The sequence below is a fragment of the Gekko japonicus genome, unplaced genomic scaffold (genome assembly GCF_001447785.1).
Source record: "Gekko japonicus isolate JY-2015 unplaced genomic scaffold, Gekko_japonicus_V1.1 scaffold993, whole genome shotgun sequence".
Classification (NCBI taxonomy): Eukaryota; Metazoa; Chordata; class Lepidosauria; order Squamata; family Gekkonidae; genus Gekko; species Gekko japonicus.
Genome location: NW_015168077.1, coordinates 62,560 through 83,091, shown reverse-complemented (window position 1 = coordinate 83,091; position 20,532 = coordinate 62,560). Strand labels below are relative to the sequence as shown.

Genomic DNA, 20,532 nt, shown 5'->3' with positions numbered 1-20,532 from the left:
TGTCATGAATATTTAGCCACCTCATGAACTGGTTTGGTTTGTGAGGTGTGTGAGGCGGAAGAATGGCCTCCCCGGCATGGTAGAGACACCAAATTCACAGGAAATCTCTGGCTGACTCTCCTCTACCTGTCCTCCAAGTTTTGGTGAGGACTGGATTTATGGGGTCTGAATTACAGCCCCTTCAAAGAAGGTGTCCACAGGAAAGTACTTTCTGGGGAAATGACTGCCAAGAGACAGTCATTTTGACAGGCGCAGGTTCAGGATTTTATAGAATGGATCCTGTGCAAGCTAGAGACATCACCACGAACTTTGGTTTGTGAGCTGGTTCATGCCCATCCCTAGAAATGTTTAAATAAAAGTGGGTAGGTAAGGAGGTTTAAACTCTGTTCTCTGGTATGCCTTACACCAGTACCTGAAACATTTTTTCCTACTAGTAAGACTTTGGGACTGAAAGTCAGTCAGACAACTGTTGAAATCAACTGTGCACAATGAGATAACTGCCATGTTCCATTTTCATTTAAAAATAGACATTACCCTTCCCTGAGGATTATGGGAAAGGAGGAAAACCTCACTGACATGCCAATTTACATCACCCTGTGCCTGAGTGAGAATTTTAATTGCCTCTAAATTGAGATGTTTTCTCCTTTCTGTCTAAATTTTGGCACAGGGGATCCCTGTGGTGAAAGGTACAATTCCTAAAAAATTAATTACAATTAACTGCAAAACAAAAAACTTACATCATTGAAACCAAAGAAAATTAATGAAGACAACTCAAAGAAGTGTATCAGACACAATAAAGAAAACAAATTCAAAATGATCCAAGGTACAGTAGAACAAACTATCTCTACTGTGAGATAAGGAAAGCAAAGAATCTCATGGAGGGAGGCTGGAGGGCAATTAGCAGCAGAAATTATTTGGGCTGCAATCAGTGTTCCCTCTAAGCTGAGTTAGTGTGAGCTAGCTCACAATTTTTTAGCCTCCAGCTCACACATTTTTGTCTTCGCTCAGGAAGGATGGCTCCAGAGCAAACAAATTTATGCAGTAGCCAAATCACTCGCTCACAACTTTAATGCCAGTAGCTCACAAAGTAGAATTTTTGCTCACAGGACTCCACAGCTTATACACCAACAGTGCTCAAACTTCAGCACCCCATGGAACTACATTTTGATTTAAAAGGTTACAAAGACCCCCAAGTTTTTCTCTCAAGTTTGAATCAGTCTCATCCCTTTATTGGAAGGGAGTTTGTGCTACAGACAGCACTAAACTTCCTTATTGGTTAATCCAATAACGCCAAAGGAACAGGGAAGGAAGGGACCTGGGAAAACTTTCAAAGCTTCTCACAGAAATATAAAATGACCAGTGACATACAACCTGAATTTCTGATATTTCAGATGAAACCCATTCAAATGGTTATAGAATGGCATCTTTCTCTCTCTACACTAGGGGTGGCCAAACTTGCTTAACTTAAGAGCCACATAGAATAAATGTCAGATGTTTGAGAGCCGCAAAACATGAACAAATATTACACACACATTTTTATTGAAAACTATGCAAATTTGCTTTTTATTAACATTAAGTGAGACTGCCAAAACAAAAGGTAAAAACAGATATTGATAATGCTATTTATTTGCCCAATTATATTTATTTATTTGCTAATTATATTTATTTGTCTAAGAGAAAGTGAGAGAGAAGTGGAAAGAAAGCAACTTTAACTTTAAATGTGTTCTCCAACCACCACCCTCATGCCAGCCGGCTTGGCTTGGAGAAGGGATTTATAGAGACAAATGCCTTCTCCAAGCTGGCCAGCGGGGGAAGGGGGCTTTGAGAACGCATTTAAAGTTAAAGTTGCTTTCTCTCTCTGTTCCCCACCACCACCTGTAGCCTACCCAGGGAGGAGAACACTGGCTGGGGAAGGGAAGACCGATCGGGGAGGCATGCCTCCCCTTCGCTTCCCCAGCCGCCCTGCCGGGAGCCACACAATATGTGTGAAAGAGCCGCATGTGGCTCCCGAGCTGCAGTTTGGCCACCCCTGCTCTACACTGACATCCTTTATCTTGGAAAAATAGAGTGAAAACTGCTTCAGTTTTATACCTTAAGTAACAATGATGACTGTAGTAGGACTGTAGGTCTTTGGTGCTGCCCAGACAAGTTCTAGGGCTAAGCTATTGGACTTTGGTAACTTGTCAGCATGTTTTCTGCCTAGTACTCTGTGGTTATCAGGAAGCTAGGTGATTGTGAGTGGTGGCAGCTCCAAGAGTTTGTTGGAAGTACCAGATGCGATGTCCCAGCACCTCAGCCTTCAGAAGCAAGTGACCACAGAGTTGCAGGCACTGAGCATCTTCCTGTTTACTCTACTGTCACTGAGAATCCCTTTGAAGTGTAGATCAAGCAACTTTCTTCCATCTCCTTTTGTATGTGGTTTTTCCACACATATTAAAACCTGGTATATTTAATAAAATTTAATTTAAAAAGAATTTAAAAACACACCCTGGTATTACAGCTTTCAGGCTTAACAGTATAGCATGCTGATAAACTATAGTGATAGGTGTCACAACAGCTGTTAGATAGTTTGTTATATTAATGTATACTTTCATGATAGTAATAGAATATTTTGTCCTTGAATGAACTAGCACTTAGCATGCGATTTCCCTCTCCCATGTTACACTCTTCTAACCCAGCAATATTCACAGTGTAACCCGTGGATATCATACTGAACATTCCTGTAATATAATCCAGTTTTACCAGGCCGCTTGCCATTCCAGCTTCCCCCACATGAAGAGGAAGAACTGAGGAGCCTTACCAATAACAAAACTTGTCATCCAGGTTCCCTTTCCAAAGACACCTTGTAGAAAGCGAAATATCACAAATACAATAAAGTTTGGTGCAAAGGCCACTATGAGACCACACAGGCCTGCTCCAAAGCAGGAGAAGAGATAAGTGGAGATTCTGCCATATCTGTCAAGAAAAGAACAAAAGGTTGTTTTGAAAATATATGAAATTTCCCATCTACATTGAGAACGCAGAAAAGATAAGCTTAGTAAAATAGATAATGAATTTAGAAATTTAATAAGCAGAAGAAGCGATAAAAGTCTCTTGTTATATGTTATATGTTGTTGGGGGTAGTTGGGTGTTGTTTGTAGGTATGTCTGTAGTATATAATGAAAAAAATAATAAAAGTGTACCCTCGGGTACTTTTTAAAAAAAAGAAAAGAAAAGATTTTAAACTGGTTGTCCAGGAAGTTTCCATTCTCAGGGAGGGGAGTAGATATTTCAGCATTGTTTGTGCTAGCTCTTAGTTAGGGTTGCCAGGTCTGGGTTGGAAAATACCTGGAGACTTTGGGGGTGGATCCAGGAGAGGGGAGGGTTTGGGGAGGGGAGGGACCTCAATATGGTCCAATGCCATAGAGCCCACCCTTCAGAGCAGCCATTTTCTCCAGGGGAGCTAATCTCTGTCAGCTGGGGATCAGTTGTAAAAGCGGGAGATCCCCAGGCCCCACCTGGAGGCTGGCAAGCCTAGTAAAATTTAACAGGTGCTTCATTTCTGAGATGTGAAGCTTAGGCCTCTCAGATGTTGCACCATCTCCTCCCTAATCCTGGATGTGAAGAGGCTGGCTATCATTACTTTAAAAAACTTGGTTTCTATGTAAGCCCCTTATGTCTTATGGCTACAAGTCCCTGTGATGATCGCATGTTAAATGTAATGTGTAGTCTGGGCCTCAGACACCACACGCCCGGAATGTTTTTTCTGTCTGTCATGGTCTCCATTATAAGGCAGGGTTCTTCCTTCCCCTAGAGGGCAAAACAGGCAAATGTTGCTAGAGAATTCTTGTACCACTCTTTAATCAAGTACGCGGGTTGGGTATGTGTAACAGTCAAGCATAAGTTGCAGGCTCTCTTCAGTTGCTGCATACGTGGTGATAGATTCAGGTGGGTGGCCATGTTGGTCTGAAGCAATAGAACAAAGCTTGAGTCCAGTGGCACCTTTAAGACCATCAAAGTTTAATTCCCAGTATAAGCTCTCTGTAACTGGGCGATAAGTATAGCTGAGATTGGATTAAAGCAGTTGTTAAGACTTGTGAATAGCAGCAAATTAGCATGCAAATACAAGAGTTAACAAAGTTCTCATATCCATTAACTCCTATATTTGTACACTAATTTGCTGCCATTCACAGGTCTTAACAACTGTTTTAGTCCAATCTCAGCTATACTTATCACCCAGTTACTTATGCATCTTGACTCTAACTAGCCCTTCCTGGCAATTAACCCCCCCCCCCAGCCTCTCTCTACCTATATGTAAGGGTTGAGGAAAACCATTTCAATGTATCCGATGAAGTGTGCATTCACGCAAAACTTTATATCCAGAATTAAACTTTGTTGGTCTTAAAGGTGCCACTGGACTCAAACTTTATTCTATTGCATTCATGGTGACCATTTCAGATCAGGGCTACAAGATGCATGAAGATGGCCCTGGGGAACTATTTGCCTTGATGGAGGTAAATAATGTTACCTTATTGATATATGTTAGTTTATTAGGGTTGCCAGCTTTGAGGAATGGGGATAGGGTTGCCAGCCCCCAGGTCCGGGCAGAGGTTCCCCCACTTCCGGGGCACCAATCCACCACCAGCCAGCTGGTGGTTGAGGAAGCCCCACCCCCAACCCGCGGTCACCCCTCTCCCTTCCCTCCTGCAGAGATTTAAAGGGCGTCAGCTGATTGATGGGGAGCATGTCCCCTGTTGATCAGCTGCAGGCCCTTTAAATCTTTCAGCAGCGAGGGAGAGGGGCTGTTGCTGACCTGAATCCCAAGTGGTGCTGGAAAATCAGCCCTCCATTCCACGGCCCCCCACCCTGCTCGCAAAAATACCCTCACAAAAAGACCCTCCCTGCTGAAAGGTTTAAAGGGGCCCCCAGCTGACCAGCGGGCCACATGCTCCCCGCTGATCAGTTGAAGCCCTTTACATCTCTGCAGGAGGAGAGGGGTGGCCACAGGTGGCTGTGGTTTGGGGGCATTCTTGCCCACACCAGAACGCTCCCCCCCCCCCAAATCCTCCCACCAGAGTGACGAGGGGACCTGGCAACCCTAGATGGAGAACAATGCGGGATCTTCAACAGTTCCTTGCGTGTCATGATGTCACTTCCAAATACAAAACTGAAGTGATATTATGGCATCCCTGTCTGCCATTTGCTCCCAATAGAGTAAAGAGATCCAGCAGGGCCTGGAACCCAGGAGCAGAATCTTGCCAGCCACCCCCAGGAGAATAGAAGAGAGAGGATCACAGAAATGAATGGCTGTAAATAGAACAAAAGTTACAATGAACCATTTACTAATATATTTTCAATACTACGTCAACCTTGCTTAATTTAATCATGCTTAATACTTACAGTCATAATCATATAAATATCATATATAAATATAATCGTATAAATGAATGGGGTATCATACAAATGATACTCCATTCAAGGCTGTAATCTCCAACGTTTTATCTTACCGCAAAGGAGCAGATGCTGACTAGTAAGACACAACATTGGAGATTTCAGTCTTGAATGTAAAACATTTAATATTGATTGCAGAAAAGGTATGCTTGCTTTGATATCCTGACTGTGAAGAAACCGGGGTGGGTGGGTGGGGGTGAAATGGGTGTTTCAAGTTGACTGTTAGTTGCCGGGACCTTTTGTCAACAGAAGTTCTGTGCACCTGTTGCTAAGTGTACATACATGGTGGATTACTACATACTAAGTGTACAGAAGTGGATTACTACATACACATACTGGAAAACTGGTGAAGTCCTGGAAGTCTCTGCAGTGGAACAATGCATAGCTACAATTTACAGTTGTGAGTTTTTTCTGAGGATTCTTTCCAGGATTTATACAGTGTCCCTACCTTGGAGTATCATTTGAAGAACTGGTTTGATGTTCATATTTGAAAATATGTATATGATTATGATATTTCTATGATTATGACTGTGAGTATTAAGCATGATTAAATTAAGCAAGAAAGACTGATATAGTAGTGGAAAATATATTAGTAAATTGATCACACTAAGTTTTGTTCTATTAACACCCCCAGGAGAATGGCAACCCTAAAGTTTCTGCAGTGGGGTAAACAGCAACTCTCTGAAGCTGTTTCAGATTGGGAAAATAGCACAAGATAAATGCTTAGCCTCCCACCTCATGCCATGGTCCCAATCAAAAATATCTGTATATGATTTTTAGAGAAGAAGAACGCTGAGAGGTCCATTCACAGAACTGCCAGCATCATGATGTCTGTTTAAGCTGTTAGCTGTAACTAAGAAGAATGAGATCCATAGGTTAACTGTACCTGTCTGCAGCATAGCCTAGGGTGAATGCTCCTATTAGGAATCCCAAATTGAGAATAGACTGCGTCAAATCTACCAGCCAATCCTTGTCACATACAAGGTTATACTGTGGAAAGAAACAAAAGTTACAGTAAGATTTATAGATGAAACAGACTTTTTTTTTTAAGGGCTATAGAGATCAAGCATGTTGATGTAATGTTTTGTGAATGATTTTTATCCTCAGGCATATACTGGGCCCCATCTAGTAAAGCAAACTAAAGCATGCTGGTAGTCACGCTTGGTTCATGTGCTTAGAGGTATGATCTGCTTTTTGTCTTTTTACATGCTGCCAGAGATACAAGTGTTAGTAAGAGCTCTATTATATTTCACTACTTGATAACTTACAGGAAAGCTAAAATACTTGACCTGCCATCACACTGATATGGTAATGAAAAAAATATTCTATTTTGCTTCCCCAGTTTATAAAAAAACCCATTCCCAAGGCTAAAAGACAATACTCCAGCAACAGAATAGTCACAAATGAAAACATCCAGCTCAGTGTTAAAAACAAATAAAATAATTTGCTTTTATAGATTCTTTTATGAGATGATCCTACAACCTCTTCTTTGGTGGGCAGAAATATAAGTCTGATTTCCAGTCAATGTTTACACATGGAACTGCTTTCTGTATTGTCCCATCACAACTGAGTCTTCTCTTATCATCTAAAGCAGAAGTGTCAAACTCATTTGTTATGAGGGCTGGATCTAACATAAATGTCATCTTGTTAGGCCGGGCCATGTGTGCCATAAAATGTCATGCCAGCTACTGGAGATATAAACTTTATAACTGACACAGGCAAACCCAATTAATATTATTTTTTACTCAAAATAAAAACATGCTTAAATAATTACAGTATATCCTTATACTCCCTGATGCCCACCCTCCCACTTTCACTGCCCATTACAGATTAGCACTGGGGGGATATAATGCACAGGGACATGATGCAGAGACAAAATGCACAGCCTCTATCTCCGGCAATAAAGATAATGACCAGTTGCTTGGGGCCAGATAAGAGCCCTGGACAGGCCAGCTCCAGCCCATGGGCCTTATGTTTGACATCCCTGAAGACTCCAGATACTCCTCAACTAATAAATTCACAGCAGATAACAATATCTATGTACTAGTAGCAAAGTTGTACTAGGAGAAGTTGTTAGGACACTTAGCACAACTGTAGCGACATGAATAAGGTAACAAATTAAAACACTGATCACATAAATTTGCAGAATAACTACTACCTATCTTTCCAGTGTGCCGCTATCTTTTGCCATGTTGCTGATAGTGAAATAATTAAGAGTTGAATCCTGGCTACTAGCCATGGAAGGAAAGTGAATCTCAGGCAGACACTTCCAACCCCCCAAAAAGGTAATTCCCAGGTTCATAGGACTCATGTGGATTGATAACCACATAGGTTGGAGGACTGCAGTGGGAAAGTGGAAAGGTGCAAAATCACCCTTCCTACCATGCCCATTATCAGAATGTGCTGTTGGAAGGGAAGGCAATATAATTCCTTTCCCCCACCCCACTCCAGCTCCCTAACACATGTGGCTATCAGTCCATGCAGGTCTTGCAACCACAGTGGTCTCTTTTCTGGGAGTCAGAGGGGACTACTGGGGGAATGGGAATGTGGGAAAGATCTGCATTTCTGCTGATGGCAGTTAGGATCCAACCCTAAGCGTGGTCTAGTGAGCCTGCCTGTGTGGGCAAGGTGGGATATAAATTGAAATAAATAAATAAATAAATACTAAAATAGTGTTTGGACCCCACTTTAAGATTCTGCAATTCACTTAACTGAGCTACTCTAGACACTGAAGCAGTGTTTGTATTTGTAATCCTGAAGATTTTATGAAACAACATTCCAGAAACAGATATGTATGTATTTATTTATTTACTTACTTACATTATTTATAGTCCACTTTTCTCACAGGGACTCAAGGCGGATTACACATAATGAGTGAGTACAACCAACAAAACGAGATATTCAACTAATGCATCAGAATATTAGAAGACCGAAACCACCAGAAAGAACAGGAGCATAGCATAAGTATTAACATGACATATTAAGTGGTACAGAAATTACCTGATAGGATCCTAATTGCAAAACACTATAACAGTAAAGACCACAAGCCTCAAACATTTATCCAAGTAAGTTTGTGAAAACATTTGTACTGTGCAGCCTTATTACCTGTGCAGAGAAGCCCTCTAGAAAAGTTCAGTTTAGCATAGTTTGTGGAAGCCCAGGAGAGTGGGAGCTTTCCTGACCTCTTTGGACAGGTCATTCCACAAGGTGGGAGCCACAATGGAGAAAGCACATGTATGGGCGGTTGTTGATTTTGTCTATTTGCAGGCTGGCACCTGCAGAACTCCCTGCTGACATGAGTGGAGCTGTTGAGGTGGAGCATAGAGAGACAGGCCGTCCTGTAAATAAGAGGGGCCAAGACCATGAAGGGCTTTATATGTGATAGCCAATACCTTAAACTGAACTCAGTAACAAATGGGCAACAATGGTTTGTTTGTTTTGCAGAATGGGAGTAATATACATGCCCCATCTAGTTTCTGCTAATAATTGAGCCATGGCATTCTGGACCAGTTTGAGTTTCCGAATTGATTTTGAAGGGAGACCAACATGGCCAGGCCAGGTGTACCAAGGTATGGGTACAGAGTATGCAGTCACTATCGACCACATTGAGTTTGAAATATTCTTTCAATTTTAATAGGAATTAGGAACCATCGGTGGATGGCTTCAAGTATTGACAATTTAGATTTATCCCATTCATTTTTAATACTAAGTTTAAACCAATTTTGCTTTCAGGATACTGATGTAATAAATCGCTCAACCAGTATTGATTTTCTGAGACAGCAACTGGTTAACAATAGACATGGGAAACTCTTAGAAGTAACCCAACTACAGTCAGTCAATGCAGAGGCAATCCATTTCTTCAGCACACTTTTATCATCCTCATCCTGGTCATTAATGAAAATAATGATTTACAACTTAAGAAATTCCTGCATAAATAAATCCTGATTAGAGTATTTGTGTTTTGCATGGCTCTCCCTTTGGTCACTTCCTCTCCCTTGGGGCCAATTTCTGTGCCACACTTCAATCTAGTAGCATCTATACCTGAGGTGGATTTTCACATGCACATAGTGTGTGGAAGCCAATGTTTTTTTATTCGAATGGTATATGGAGTGAGCTCCCATCTCTAGTTCCAGCTCCTGCCAACCTAGCAGTTCGAAAGCAAGAAATTGCAAGTAGATAAATAGGTACCACTTCGGTGGGAAGGTAACAGCGTTCCGTGCGCCTTCGTGTTTAGTCATGCTGGTCACATGACCATGGAAACGTCTTCGGACAGCGCTGGCTCTTCGGCTTTGAAACGGAGATGAGCACCGCAACCCTAGAGTCGGATTCGACTGGCTTTCGAGCAAGGGAACCTTTACCTTTATATGGTATCCATGCAAGATTAACTGTAGTTATTTTAAGTAATTGAATTCTGGACCTACATATACAGTGAGAAGGATGCCATGGACTCCAAACAGTGATTGCTAGCACATAGAAATGCACGTTCATCCTCATATAAGCACCTGCGCAAGCACTTAAAGTAAAGAAAATGTGTAAGCATGCCTGTGCTGATACATTTCTTCATCCTGATATACTTGGAAGAGAATATGCTTCCCAAATGTGTACTGTGAAGGAGTGTCAACTCCCGTATGCACCACCTCTTAAGATCTGCCACCCTGAATTTTCTCTGTATGCCAACAGTGTAAATGGGAAACTACCTCATTTGTATCTCAGGAGACAAATGAAGACTTTCTTCTTCTGTCAGGCTTTTAATGATGATTCTTAGTTAACGTCTTTTAAGCTGATGATATCTATGTTAATGGAGGAAAGTTCTGCTATTTTAAATTAATTGTTGGTATTGGTTGTTTTAATTGGACTGTTTTTTGAAAATTTTTGTAAATCACTAATTTTAAAAAAATAAAAACTGTTTAGAAACCTATAAACTGAAGAACTACAAGGAACTGAGGGAAGAAGGACCATTAGGAACTTGCACGCTCTCTTTCAAAACAACCCCCTCCTGCTCTTATATCCCTTAATGGACTCTCACTTAATCTCAAGATTCCGTGCTTCCTGGAGCATTATTCAGTCAGTCCTCATCTGGCCACTTTGGTTTTCTCCCCTTTTCTTTTGATTTACAAAGTAGGGTTGCCAAGTCCATCTTCCACCCCCAGTGGGGGACTTTGGGGGCGTTCCTGGAGGGGGCGCGGCATCCCGACGTGATGACGTCACGTTTGGGATGTCCACCGCCCCCCCACCTGCCCCATGAAGGTTCTATATATAGAAACCCCCCCCCAAAAAAAACGGGGGACCCCTGGCAAACCGGGGGGTTTGGCAACCCTATTACAAAGTCATGTAGAAAGCCCTGTCTTGGCTGTGAGTGGCCTGTTTTTGCTGCTTTCATGATCATAATGGGCACCAGCCTCTTCATTATTAGAAGTGATAAAAAGTACATGAAAAAAAATATACTGGCCAGTGTTCCCTGAGTTAGTGTGAGTTAGCTCACAGTTTTTTAGCCTCCGGCTCACACATTTTTGTCTCAGCTCAGGAAGGATGGCTCCAGAGCAAACTAATTTATGCAGCAGTCAAATTGCTCACTCACAGCTTCTATACCAGTAGCTCACAAAGTAGAATTTTTGCTCACAAGACTCCACAGCTTAGAGGGAGCATTGGCATGGCCCTTCTTACATGTTCTTAGATATGACAAACATGTACATGTAAAGTGGTAACCTTTAAAACAGCTCTGCTAAATTCCTCCTTTGCCATTTGAATGAATGTTTCATAAATTATTATATCAAATGTTTTGTTGATACCTAAATAACCTAAATCTGCTATATTTCTTCTTCTGGAAATCCAGGTGCCATGTCCCAAAGGACATATGAATTTAGTCCAGTCTTTTAAATGCTTTTGTAGCCAGAGAACCATAATGTATCCTTCCAGTAGGGCTGACTGTCAAGACTCATTACTAAATGGTAACCAAATAAACTAAGGTTGTTATTCCTGTTTGGTCCTTGAATCTGTTATAAAATCTTCATTATGTTGTATGCTAATTTACTGCTCACCCTCTACCTATATGTATGGACTGGTAATTTCCATTTCATTGTATCTGAAGAAGTGTGCAAGCACACAAAAGCTTATCCTTCCTTATATATAAAAGCGATTTGGAATGGCAAAGTTCTATGCATGCCAAAATCAGTTGGCGGATGGAACTGCCACTCAGAATGCACTGGCTATGTTGGCTGGCTGCGTTGCAGGGTCCTGCCCACAGAGGCCCCTGCCAGCGTCTCGTCTCAGTCTACACGGAGACGCTGGACAGGATGGACCCTCTGGCAGGCGCAGGCAGCAAGACACACACGTCAACGAGACGGACTCTCCGGCGGGTACAGGCAGCAACACATGCACATCTCACCTTCCAATTCGCCCAATGGCAGCAGGCAGCCAGGAGAACGGGCCCGGCTGGCCTTGCCACAGCCTGCTGGCTCCCTCTGGCCCAGGCCCAAGCCCACTTGGCCTGTGCCACCACCCCCTTCCTCCCCAGACTGTGGCCGTGGCCTCCTCACGCCTCCCTCCCATGGCCGCCTGATCATGCGAGGGCTGTGGAGAGCTGGGCCCCAGGCGGAGGGAGGTGAAAGAGGGAGATGAGTCCAAAGCACCGTGGCCTGCCTTGCTGTGGCCTCCTCTCTGTCACTGCCTCCGCTCGGCCCGGCCACAGCAGCAGCAGTACGAGGAGTCTGGTGGAATGGAAGGGAGGGGGAGAGGCAGCCAGTGCTGCGGCCGCCCAGGGACAGCACACGCCGCCAAGGGCAGGAGCTCAGCGGGATGGCCAGTTGGCTCTGAGGGGAGGGGAGAGGGTTGCGGCCCCAAGGGGAGACACTACAGAGAAAAGGGTCTGGGGGATGAAGGGGAGACCATGGGAGGGGGGAAACAGGGGCCAGCCCCCTGTGTGCTTGGAGACAGCCCGGGCAGGGAGCCTCTGACAGGGCGTCCCCTCGCCACGGCACCCCCGGGGTCTGTGGAGCGAGTACAAAGCAGAGGGCTGGGAGGAGAGGAAACACTCCCTGTCTGTCTAAAGCACGTTGTATTGTTGCTGCATTGGGCCTTGCTATTAGTACTTTGAATAAAACCTTGTAGGTCTGAATGTTTCCACTGAACTCAAACTTTGTTCCATGATTGACCAAAATCAAAACAGCCTGTGTGCTCTAAGAATTTGACATGCTTGTGTTTAGCCTTAGGAGAAGACCCTTTACATGTTGTGTCTAGGAGTGCCATTTGACCACCTGCAGTGGGTAAACCTCTGCCATCAACTGGAAAATGGCTTCCACAGAGATTGGAAAAAACTCCTAGCACATCACCCAGAAGTGATGTCACATTCTCTCCAAACTTACTCCTTTCCCAGCCCTGCCCTCAAAATATCTCAGCATTTGCCAGAGCAGTTCTAGCAACCTTGGATCTGAGCTTCTTTCTACTGGGCTGCTCTTTGACTGAGAATCACCTATTGAATAATTAGCAAATGAACAGGGGTACATAATGACTAGGTAAATGTGTTTTCTCCAATTTTTACCTGTTCATTAAAAGGTAAAGGTAAAGGTTCCCTTGCTCAAAAGCCAGTCGAATCCAACTCTAGGGTTGCGGTGCTCATCTCCATTTCAAAGTCGAAGAGCCAGCACTATCCGAAGACATTTCCGTGGTCATGTGAACGGCAAGACTAAACACGAAGGTGGACAGAACGCTGTTACCTTCCCACTGAAGTGGTACCTATTTATCTACTTGCAATTTCTTCCTTTTGAACTGCTAGGTTGGCAGGAGCTGGAACTAGAGACGGGAGCTCACTCCTTTACCTGTTCATTACACCTGCATTATTCAGACCTGATTCAGTGTTCAGGGGATTGTCCCGACTCCCTACATCAGTATCTACCTCAGTGTAGAAATATGTCAGAGTGAAAGCTGCAAGTAGGCTGGGCTTCAGACATACAATCCCTCACTACAGTTGGCATAGTCCTATGAAAGGACTGTCCCACGTATATCTGTAACTGAACTCCCACGTCTTGCTATTAAAATGGAGGAAACGGACTAATCAGCTAATCATTAAATAAATATTTATTTATTTACTTATTTACTTACTTTAAAACATTTATAATTTGCCTTTCTGCCCTCACAAGGGCCACCCAAGGTGGCTAACAAATTAAAATATATGTAGTAAAATCATGCAGGTATGGGTAACTATACCTATAGGTAAAATACAAGTAAAAAGCACATTCTGAGATGGAAGAGTCATAAAAAGTGAGTCTTAACTGAGATGCATATGACCACAGCTCTTTCATTATTCTAGAAAATTGTATTTACACCTTAGACTGACAGCCAGATTTACAGAATGACTACTCTAAGGAATGGATATAATGTAGTGACCTAAGGCCTCCCTGCTCCCACTCATTCTCCAGGTGGATGACCAGCAAGAATTGTTGCCATAGTCTCAGTTTCTTCAGCCTTTATCTCTTTTGCGGAACTTGTATCAGTGTTCCAGAGGCTGGGTTTGGCTTCAGGGTCTCCAGCTGCTGATATCCACTAGAGTTACTAGAGTTAATATATATATATTGGTACTAGGAAAAAGGCCCGTTGTGGAAATAAATACAACGACCTCTAAAAAGAGGCTCTGGGCGGGTGCCCCGGCCTTGGACACTCAGTCTCAATTTGCTGTGGTGACCTCAGCAGGGTATAATGATACTGAGTCCACAATTTTCTCCAGAGGAACTGATCTCTGCTACCTAAAGAACAGTTGTAATTTTGAGTGATCTCCACCCCTCACCTGGAGATTGGCAACCATGGTTCCCCAGAAGGGAATAGTTGGTTTGGAGGGTGGAGTCTATGGCTTTGTACCTGTCCGAGGTCCCACGCCTCCTGAAACCTCACCCTCTTCATCCCTCACATCTCCAGGAATTTCCCACCTGGAGTTGGCAACCCTATCTCCTCAGCCAATCATCAACCTACCTTTATTTCCCCCTCACTCTTCAGCTTTCCACCCCCACACACCTGCAGCCTCTCCCGTGCTCTGAAGCCCTGACTACTACGTCACATTGGCTGTCATACGGGGGCCACCTCAGCAGCATATAAGGATACAGAGCCCACCATTTTCTCCAGGGGAACTGATCTCTGCCATCTGGAAAGCAGTTGTAATTCTGAGTGATCTCCAGCCCTCACCTGGAGATTGGACACATTTTACCTCAGAATAGCAAAACTAGTTAGAATGTTAGAGGCAAAAGCCAATCAAGTCGCATATGTAAATGACCTCTGTGTTACGAGGCAGAGGCCAATGAGGCTGCATATGCAAATAACCCTTGTGTTCAGACTGGCTATGGGGGGGGGAGAGGATTAGCAAACTGTTTAGAGCGTTGGAGGCAGGACTCAGGCAAAGCAGCCAGTGAATAGGGAGACCCTCTGAATGACAGATCAGAGAGCGAACTGATTTTGGAGCGTGTGGAATGTTCTTGAGAAGTGCCACCACCATTCGGCTTTTATTTATAAAGGAGATATACTGACTAAATCCTCTTTGTCTTTCTTGTGAACAAAACTATTTAGGACACATAGATTCTGATCCATCCTCCTATTTTCTTAAAGAAAAATTGCTGCCATATTTGAGCTTTAGTGATTAACCAAAATGTTACTGAAGAGAAACAAAGTAGAATTCAATTAAAGATATCACTTTTCATTGTTCTTTAAATCCCCCCCCCCCCCCTTTTTTCACATTCCAGTAAAAATATTACTACTCTATTTATCTAAATGATTCATTGATATGAGTTCCTGGAAGGAAAAACCTCAACATCTCTAGAAGAAGATTATGTAAATATACTTAGTTATATTTTCAATCTAAAAATACCTGTCCTTGCTCCAAACAGAACCAAGGTGGTTCTAGGCAGTAAGAGATAGTATTGAAAGTGGACTCACTTCCCACAAAGAGTAAATCTGTGCATAGTAATAATTCCCCCCCAATACAAAGGTTAAAGAGATGCCAGGAATGAGCTTTTGATTATATTCCTTAAAGGAGATTTCCAAGCAAACAAAATCCATAAGAGATAATTAGTGCAGTTTTAAGGGATGATAAGAATAATGGTAATTTGACATGGGCTGGATCAAAACTTGCACAAACAGAAGGGGATAGTCTTGTCTTTCCCCTCCCCCAGCACTTGGCTTTATCCTACTCTCCCTCCAGCAGACTGAACAAAATGCCATACAGCATACAGGAAGATGGAATAGCCCTCCTTTTTTGGATTTTGCCCATCTTCTTGCAGCCTTCCATGAAATATGACATATTGTTAGAAGGGTTTTCTGACTCTCAGGGCCAAATCAGATGTTATGGCAACCACGGATCCTACCTGTGGCCACCAATGGAAATTGAGAGAAGAATGTTGCCATTTAAAAATGCTGTAAGTGGCCCATGGTGCAGTGTGACCAGGTAATGAATGCCCCCCCCCCCCCCATGCCTTTGCAAGCTGTTTCAGCACTGGTTCCTGCTGTGCCATGGAACCATTGCAGCATTTTCAAATTCTTTTCTAACCTTTTCTCTGAAATGACATCAGGGGCCACAGGTAGGATTCATGGATGCCATAATGTCTAATTTGGCCCTGCAGTTCAGAAAAACCTCCTGAACAACATGTCAAAGTTCAGAAAACTCTCTTGAACAATATGTCATGGCATTATTAAATGGTCAAATTCTTCTCTTAAATGCCATTGATGGCCACAGGTCCAACCCATACAATCTAGATTGGCTCTCAGCAGCAGTTTTTGGGAGGGGATAAGGGACTGCTGGGGAAGGAAGGAGAGGTCTGTTTCATGGAAGCTTGGATCCAACATTTCCATTTGGACTTCACACTCCCACTACATTCTGTCTTCATCATCTAAAGAAGCCCAAATCTATTGAGAGGGAGAACAAACAAGTGCATATAGCAGAAATGCATTTTGATTCTCTACAATAGAAAAACATATCCTTTTATAGGATTTCAAATGTCACTGTTTCCCTGAAAAAAATCTTAGGAATTATACTGTGGTGAGAGTGCTGAGAATTTTAATTTAAAGACCTCTAACCATACCTCTTCACAGTATTTTTCATATATCTGTGCTTGTGAGTGTGTGTGCACCTGGAAGTCATGGCGACCTCTGGTGACTGACCCTACTGGGGGCCTGGAGGATATTCAGAGAGGTGGCTGAATAAAGCCTGTCCCCACCTCCCAACTGCTGGTATTCCAAGGAGGTCTCCCATCCAAGTACTTGTCAGAGTCGGCCCACTATTTTGTGTCTTATCCTAATAATGACATTCGGCTACTTCTACTCTCTGGAATGTATCCAAATGCACTAACACTGTTACTGGCATTTTTTATCTTTTATTGCTGATGTTTTATGATGTTTGTTCTGTTACTCTCATTTTGGAAATTGACTTTGCTGTTACATGATTGTATTTTTCTATTTTTGTTATGGCAGTAATGAAAACTGACCTAGAGTGAATTTGGAATTGTCAAAGGAGAAATTACATCAAACTCATCCAGATAAGTAATGCAAATATGCTGACACTGAGATCATTTCAGTGAGATGGAACATACAGCCAGTCCTTCTATGCAGCTATGTTGCTTTAGTTTTCAGTTGGAGTCTTTTGTTCACATTTCTGTAATTCAAAAATCTACAATGCCTTGTCTCTCTTTGTACTTCCCTGTTTTTAAAGCTTCAGTATAAATGGCAACAGTTTTGGCATTGCCTCACATATTAAGCACATGAAGTGTGGGCAGTGCCTTTTAGGAATATCTATGACCCTGTTCAGTTGCTAACCTGAGGAAAATAGGATATAGAAACAGTGTTTATCCAATATGTCAACCCTCCAGAAATTGCATTCTAGCCATCTACTCCTATGAACTCTACAGTCCTGTACAAACAGTAAAAATATCTGCTGAATTCTCTTACCTCACTGGCAATAGTTGAATGAGGTTGTTCATATAGCCAGCCATTCTGGCATGTAGTAAGTGGCACTCTGCCCAAGCTGTTGTTGGTAAGATAAGCCAGTGGATTGGCACAGTCAACAGAGGTGGTATTCCATTCGATGTCGTACCTCTGGCATTGATGTTCGTAAGTACTATTCACCAGGTTTCCAGCAAGACGAGTAAAATTGTACTCCTCTTCAAGCGTCCATCCACAACGGTCACTAATTTCAGCAGCATAGGGGAGCTTGCATGTAAAGTTCTCTGGCTTCGGCCCAAGAAATACAATTCCGACAAATAAAAATGAAAACGTAATGCCAGTCTGGGAAAGGAGAAGGAAGGCCCTCTTTTGAAAACTTCCAAATTCCCCAGCCTCTTTTAAAACGGCCTCAAAAGACGGCATTGTAGAGAGTATTTTTTTGAAGTCAGTTGAATCCAAGAGGTGGCAGCGTTACAGCTCTCAAACTCTGTAACCACTGCTTGTACTTCCTATAAATCTTGCATGCGTTTTCTCCCTCTCTCCCTCTCCCTCTCTTACACACACATACACACACACTCCCCCTCTCCTTCGCCCACACACATGTAATCAAGTAACATAAGCAATGCTGGGACAGAGCAAAGTTACTCCCACAGAATGTTATACCGTGGATTGGCACAAAGCTTACACACAGCAATTTAGGATTTCAGTATAATGTTGGCAAACATACAGCCCCAAAAGAAGGGGCGTATATCTCCTATCTGTCCAGAATGAGTGATTATGTAATCAAAACCGTTAACTCTTCAGGGACAGGTGATCAAAACATAGCAGTATACGCAGCAGTACAACAGATATTTCCTCTAAAAATCAGTACTAGGGTAAGGCATTACAAGCACAGAATTTCAGTTTTTCTGAATGATAGGAGCTCAGAGTTCAGAATGTTTGGGCGCAAGTCAGTTGGGAAATGGCTTTCAGGGGAGAAAAGAATCTGAGGATAGAGAAGGCTGAAAAGGAAGTGTCTGTTTCCTTTGCAAAGATGACATTGTTGCTTTTCCTATTAGAAATACCACTGTGAATTACAGTAACCTCGTAATGCTGTTGTCTTTTTACTAGGGATCAGAGTAACTTCAGGAGATAGAAGTCCATTTTGTTCCGGTGAGATTCAAGATATAACTATTTGATTAGTAGATTACAGGAGCTGATAGTTTTGTATTTTGTATTTTTTCCCCCTTTCATTATCTTAATTTATTTCAGTGTCTACTTTGTTCAATATCGGCTCTTGAGGTATATTGTTATTAATCACATTTCAAAATTAAAATTATTGAACATATTAATGCTACTTATCCTGTGTGGTTAAGAAGATTGTTATTACAAAGCAAGGGAATAGTTAATTGTAATTTTTTTGCAGTTTTGTCTGAATTATTTCCTATGATCAGTTTAGCAGCCTGGGACTCAAGCTATAAGCATGTAACTAAATCCTCCCACATGTTGATGGTAGTGGTGGTGGTAGTAGCAGTAGTTAATGCAATACTTGGGTGGCACATAGCAGGCTGAAATTCAGAAAGGATGGTGTGTGTTTTTTTAGACAGGGTACTTCCTAATAAAACTCCACAATGCTTTTCTGTCCCTCATCTCCAGTGTATAACCGCTATTACTGTAGCCAGGGGTCATTTCGTAGAAAAAGAGCTAGGGGAACTCATTAGCATAACTCATTAGCATATGCCACACCCCCTGACATCACCGGAAGTGTGTCATAAGGCCACACCCCCTGACATCACCGGAAGTGTGTCATAAGGCCACACCTCCTGACATCACCGGAAATGTGTCATAAGGCCACACCCCCCGCCCCCAACGGTCCCGGCCGCCGGTGCCGGCCTTGCAGCTCCACTGCCGAGCCCCATGAGGGACCCGGCGGTGGACCTGCAAGGCCGGCGGGAGTGCAAGGAAGCCCCGCGAAGGCCCTCCCTGGCCCCAGGCAGGCAGGGGTGGGGAGAGGCAGGGAGGAAGCAACTTACCCTCCCTCTTCTCCTGCCTCCTCCTGGCTGAATGAGGGCCGGAAGCGGGGCGGCCGGAAGCAGGGGACGGGGCTTCGTCATGTGCCCCGCCCCCCGTACCTCACCCGGGGGAACTGTGTTCCCCCGCGTTCCCCCCCGAAATGACCTCTGACTGTAGCAATGGCTAAGTTATGCAACTTGATAAATTAACATCCATATTTATTTATATTATTTGTTGAAAGGTGTATGCCTAGTCCATCCTTTGTTAGGAGTAGTTGACCATCAACAAATTAAGATTGTTCCTTCTTAATTGAATGCTAATGATAAAATACACTCCTAGTGATTACACACTGAAAAGTAGGAATGTGTCACAGAACACGGTTGAACTATCATCTTGACACAATAACGATAGCGGATGATCAATTCCCCCTTCCTATCGACATTCCCTGTCCTGGATTCATTTTAGCTTGTTTACCTTCATACACTGTATGACAGCCTCCAGAAGCTGAACGAGGATAGAGACAGCTGCATATGAGGGCCTGGATATTAGGACATATGAATACCCATGGAATGCATTCAGATCTTATATGGAACCAAGGCTAACGGGGGGGGGGTCTATTATGAATGCAGTGTGTTGCTGGGCTCACAACCAAGCATCACTCCTCCCTCCCTTTTTGTGCTGACAATCATAGTGTGAGCCAGAAAACGTCCCTGTGTCCTGTTCCAATTGGGCTGGCCAGATATAAACACAGCCAAGCTTGAAGTGACAGGATGCTCCTGGAAGGTCAGTGGACCCTATCTTTGCAGCATGCAAAGGGAGAGGCAGGCTGAGGGGAGAGGAGAGTGGAGATAGAACAGAGATTGCCAAAAGCACTTCAGAGGGAGGAGGATGCATCTGGAGCCCCAAGGGTCTGATTCAGTATAAGCAGGGGTCATTTCCTGAAGAAGTAAAGATGACAATGCCAGGACCCTGAAATCTGGTAGTGACTATTTTGGTGGTTGACTCGACCTGTTTTTCAGAATGGCTGGCCAGTGCTCAGAAGGAGTTGATTGAGCAGGATATGGAGAGAGAACAGCTTGTACAAAGTTGATGGATCCAGGAGCTGTCCAACAACTTAATGGCCACCCATTTAGTGGGCAGCCAGGCTGATAGAAGGGCAAGGATTGTCCCTTTCCAGATACCCAAAATGGCTCCCAC

At 43.2% G+C, this 20,532-nt stretch overlaps 1 protein-coding gene across 1 annotated transcript in view; it reads right to left on the bottom strand.

Moving 5' to 3' along the window:
• The window catches only part of SLC22A3 (solute carrier family 22 (organic cation transporter), member 3), a 56,241-nt gene extending 38,398 nt beyond the window's left edge, over positions 1–17,843 (bottom strand). The window contains exons 1-3 of the mRNA XM_015414660.1: positions 17,350–17,843; positions 6,317–6,420; positions 2,801–2,955 (exon numbers count right to left, since the gene is read on the bottom strand). Of these exons, the coding sequence (XP_015270146.1) occupies positions 2,801–2,955; positions 6,317–6,420; positions 17,350–17,766 (676 nt within the window). The 5' untranslated portion in view covers positions 17,767–17,843. The remainder of the gene's footprint in view (positions 1–2,800; positions 2,956–6,316; positions 6,421–17,349) is intronic.
• Positions 17,844–20,532: the final 2,689 nt, after the last annotated feature.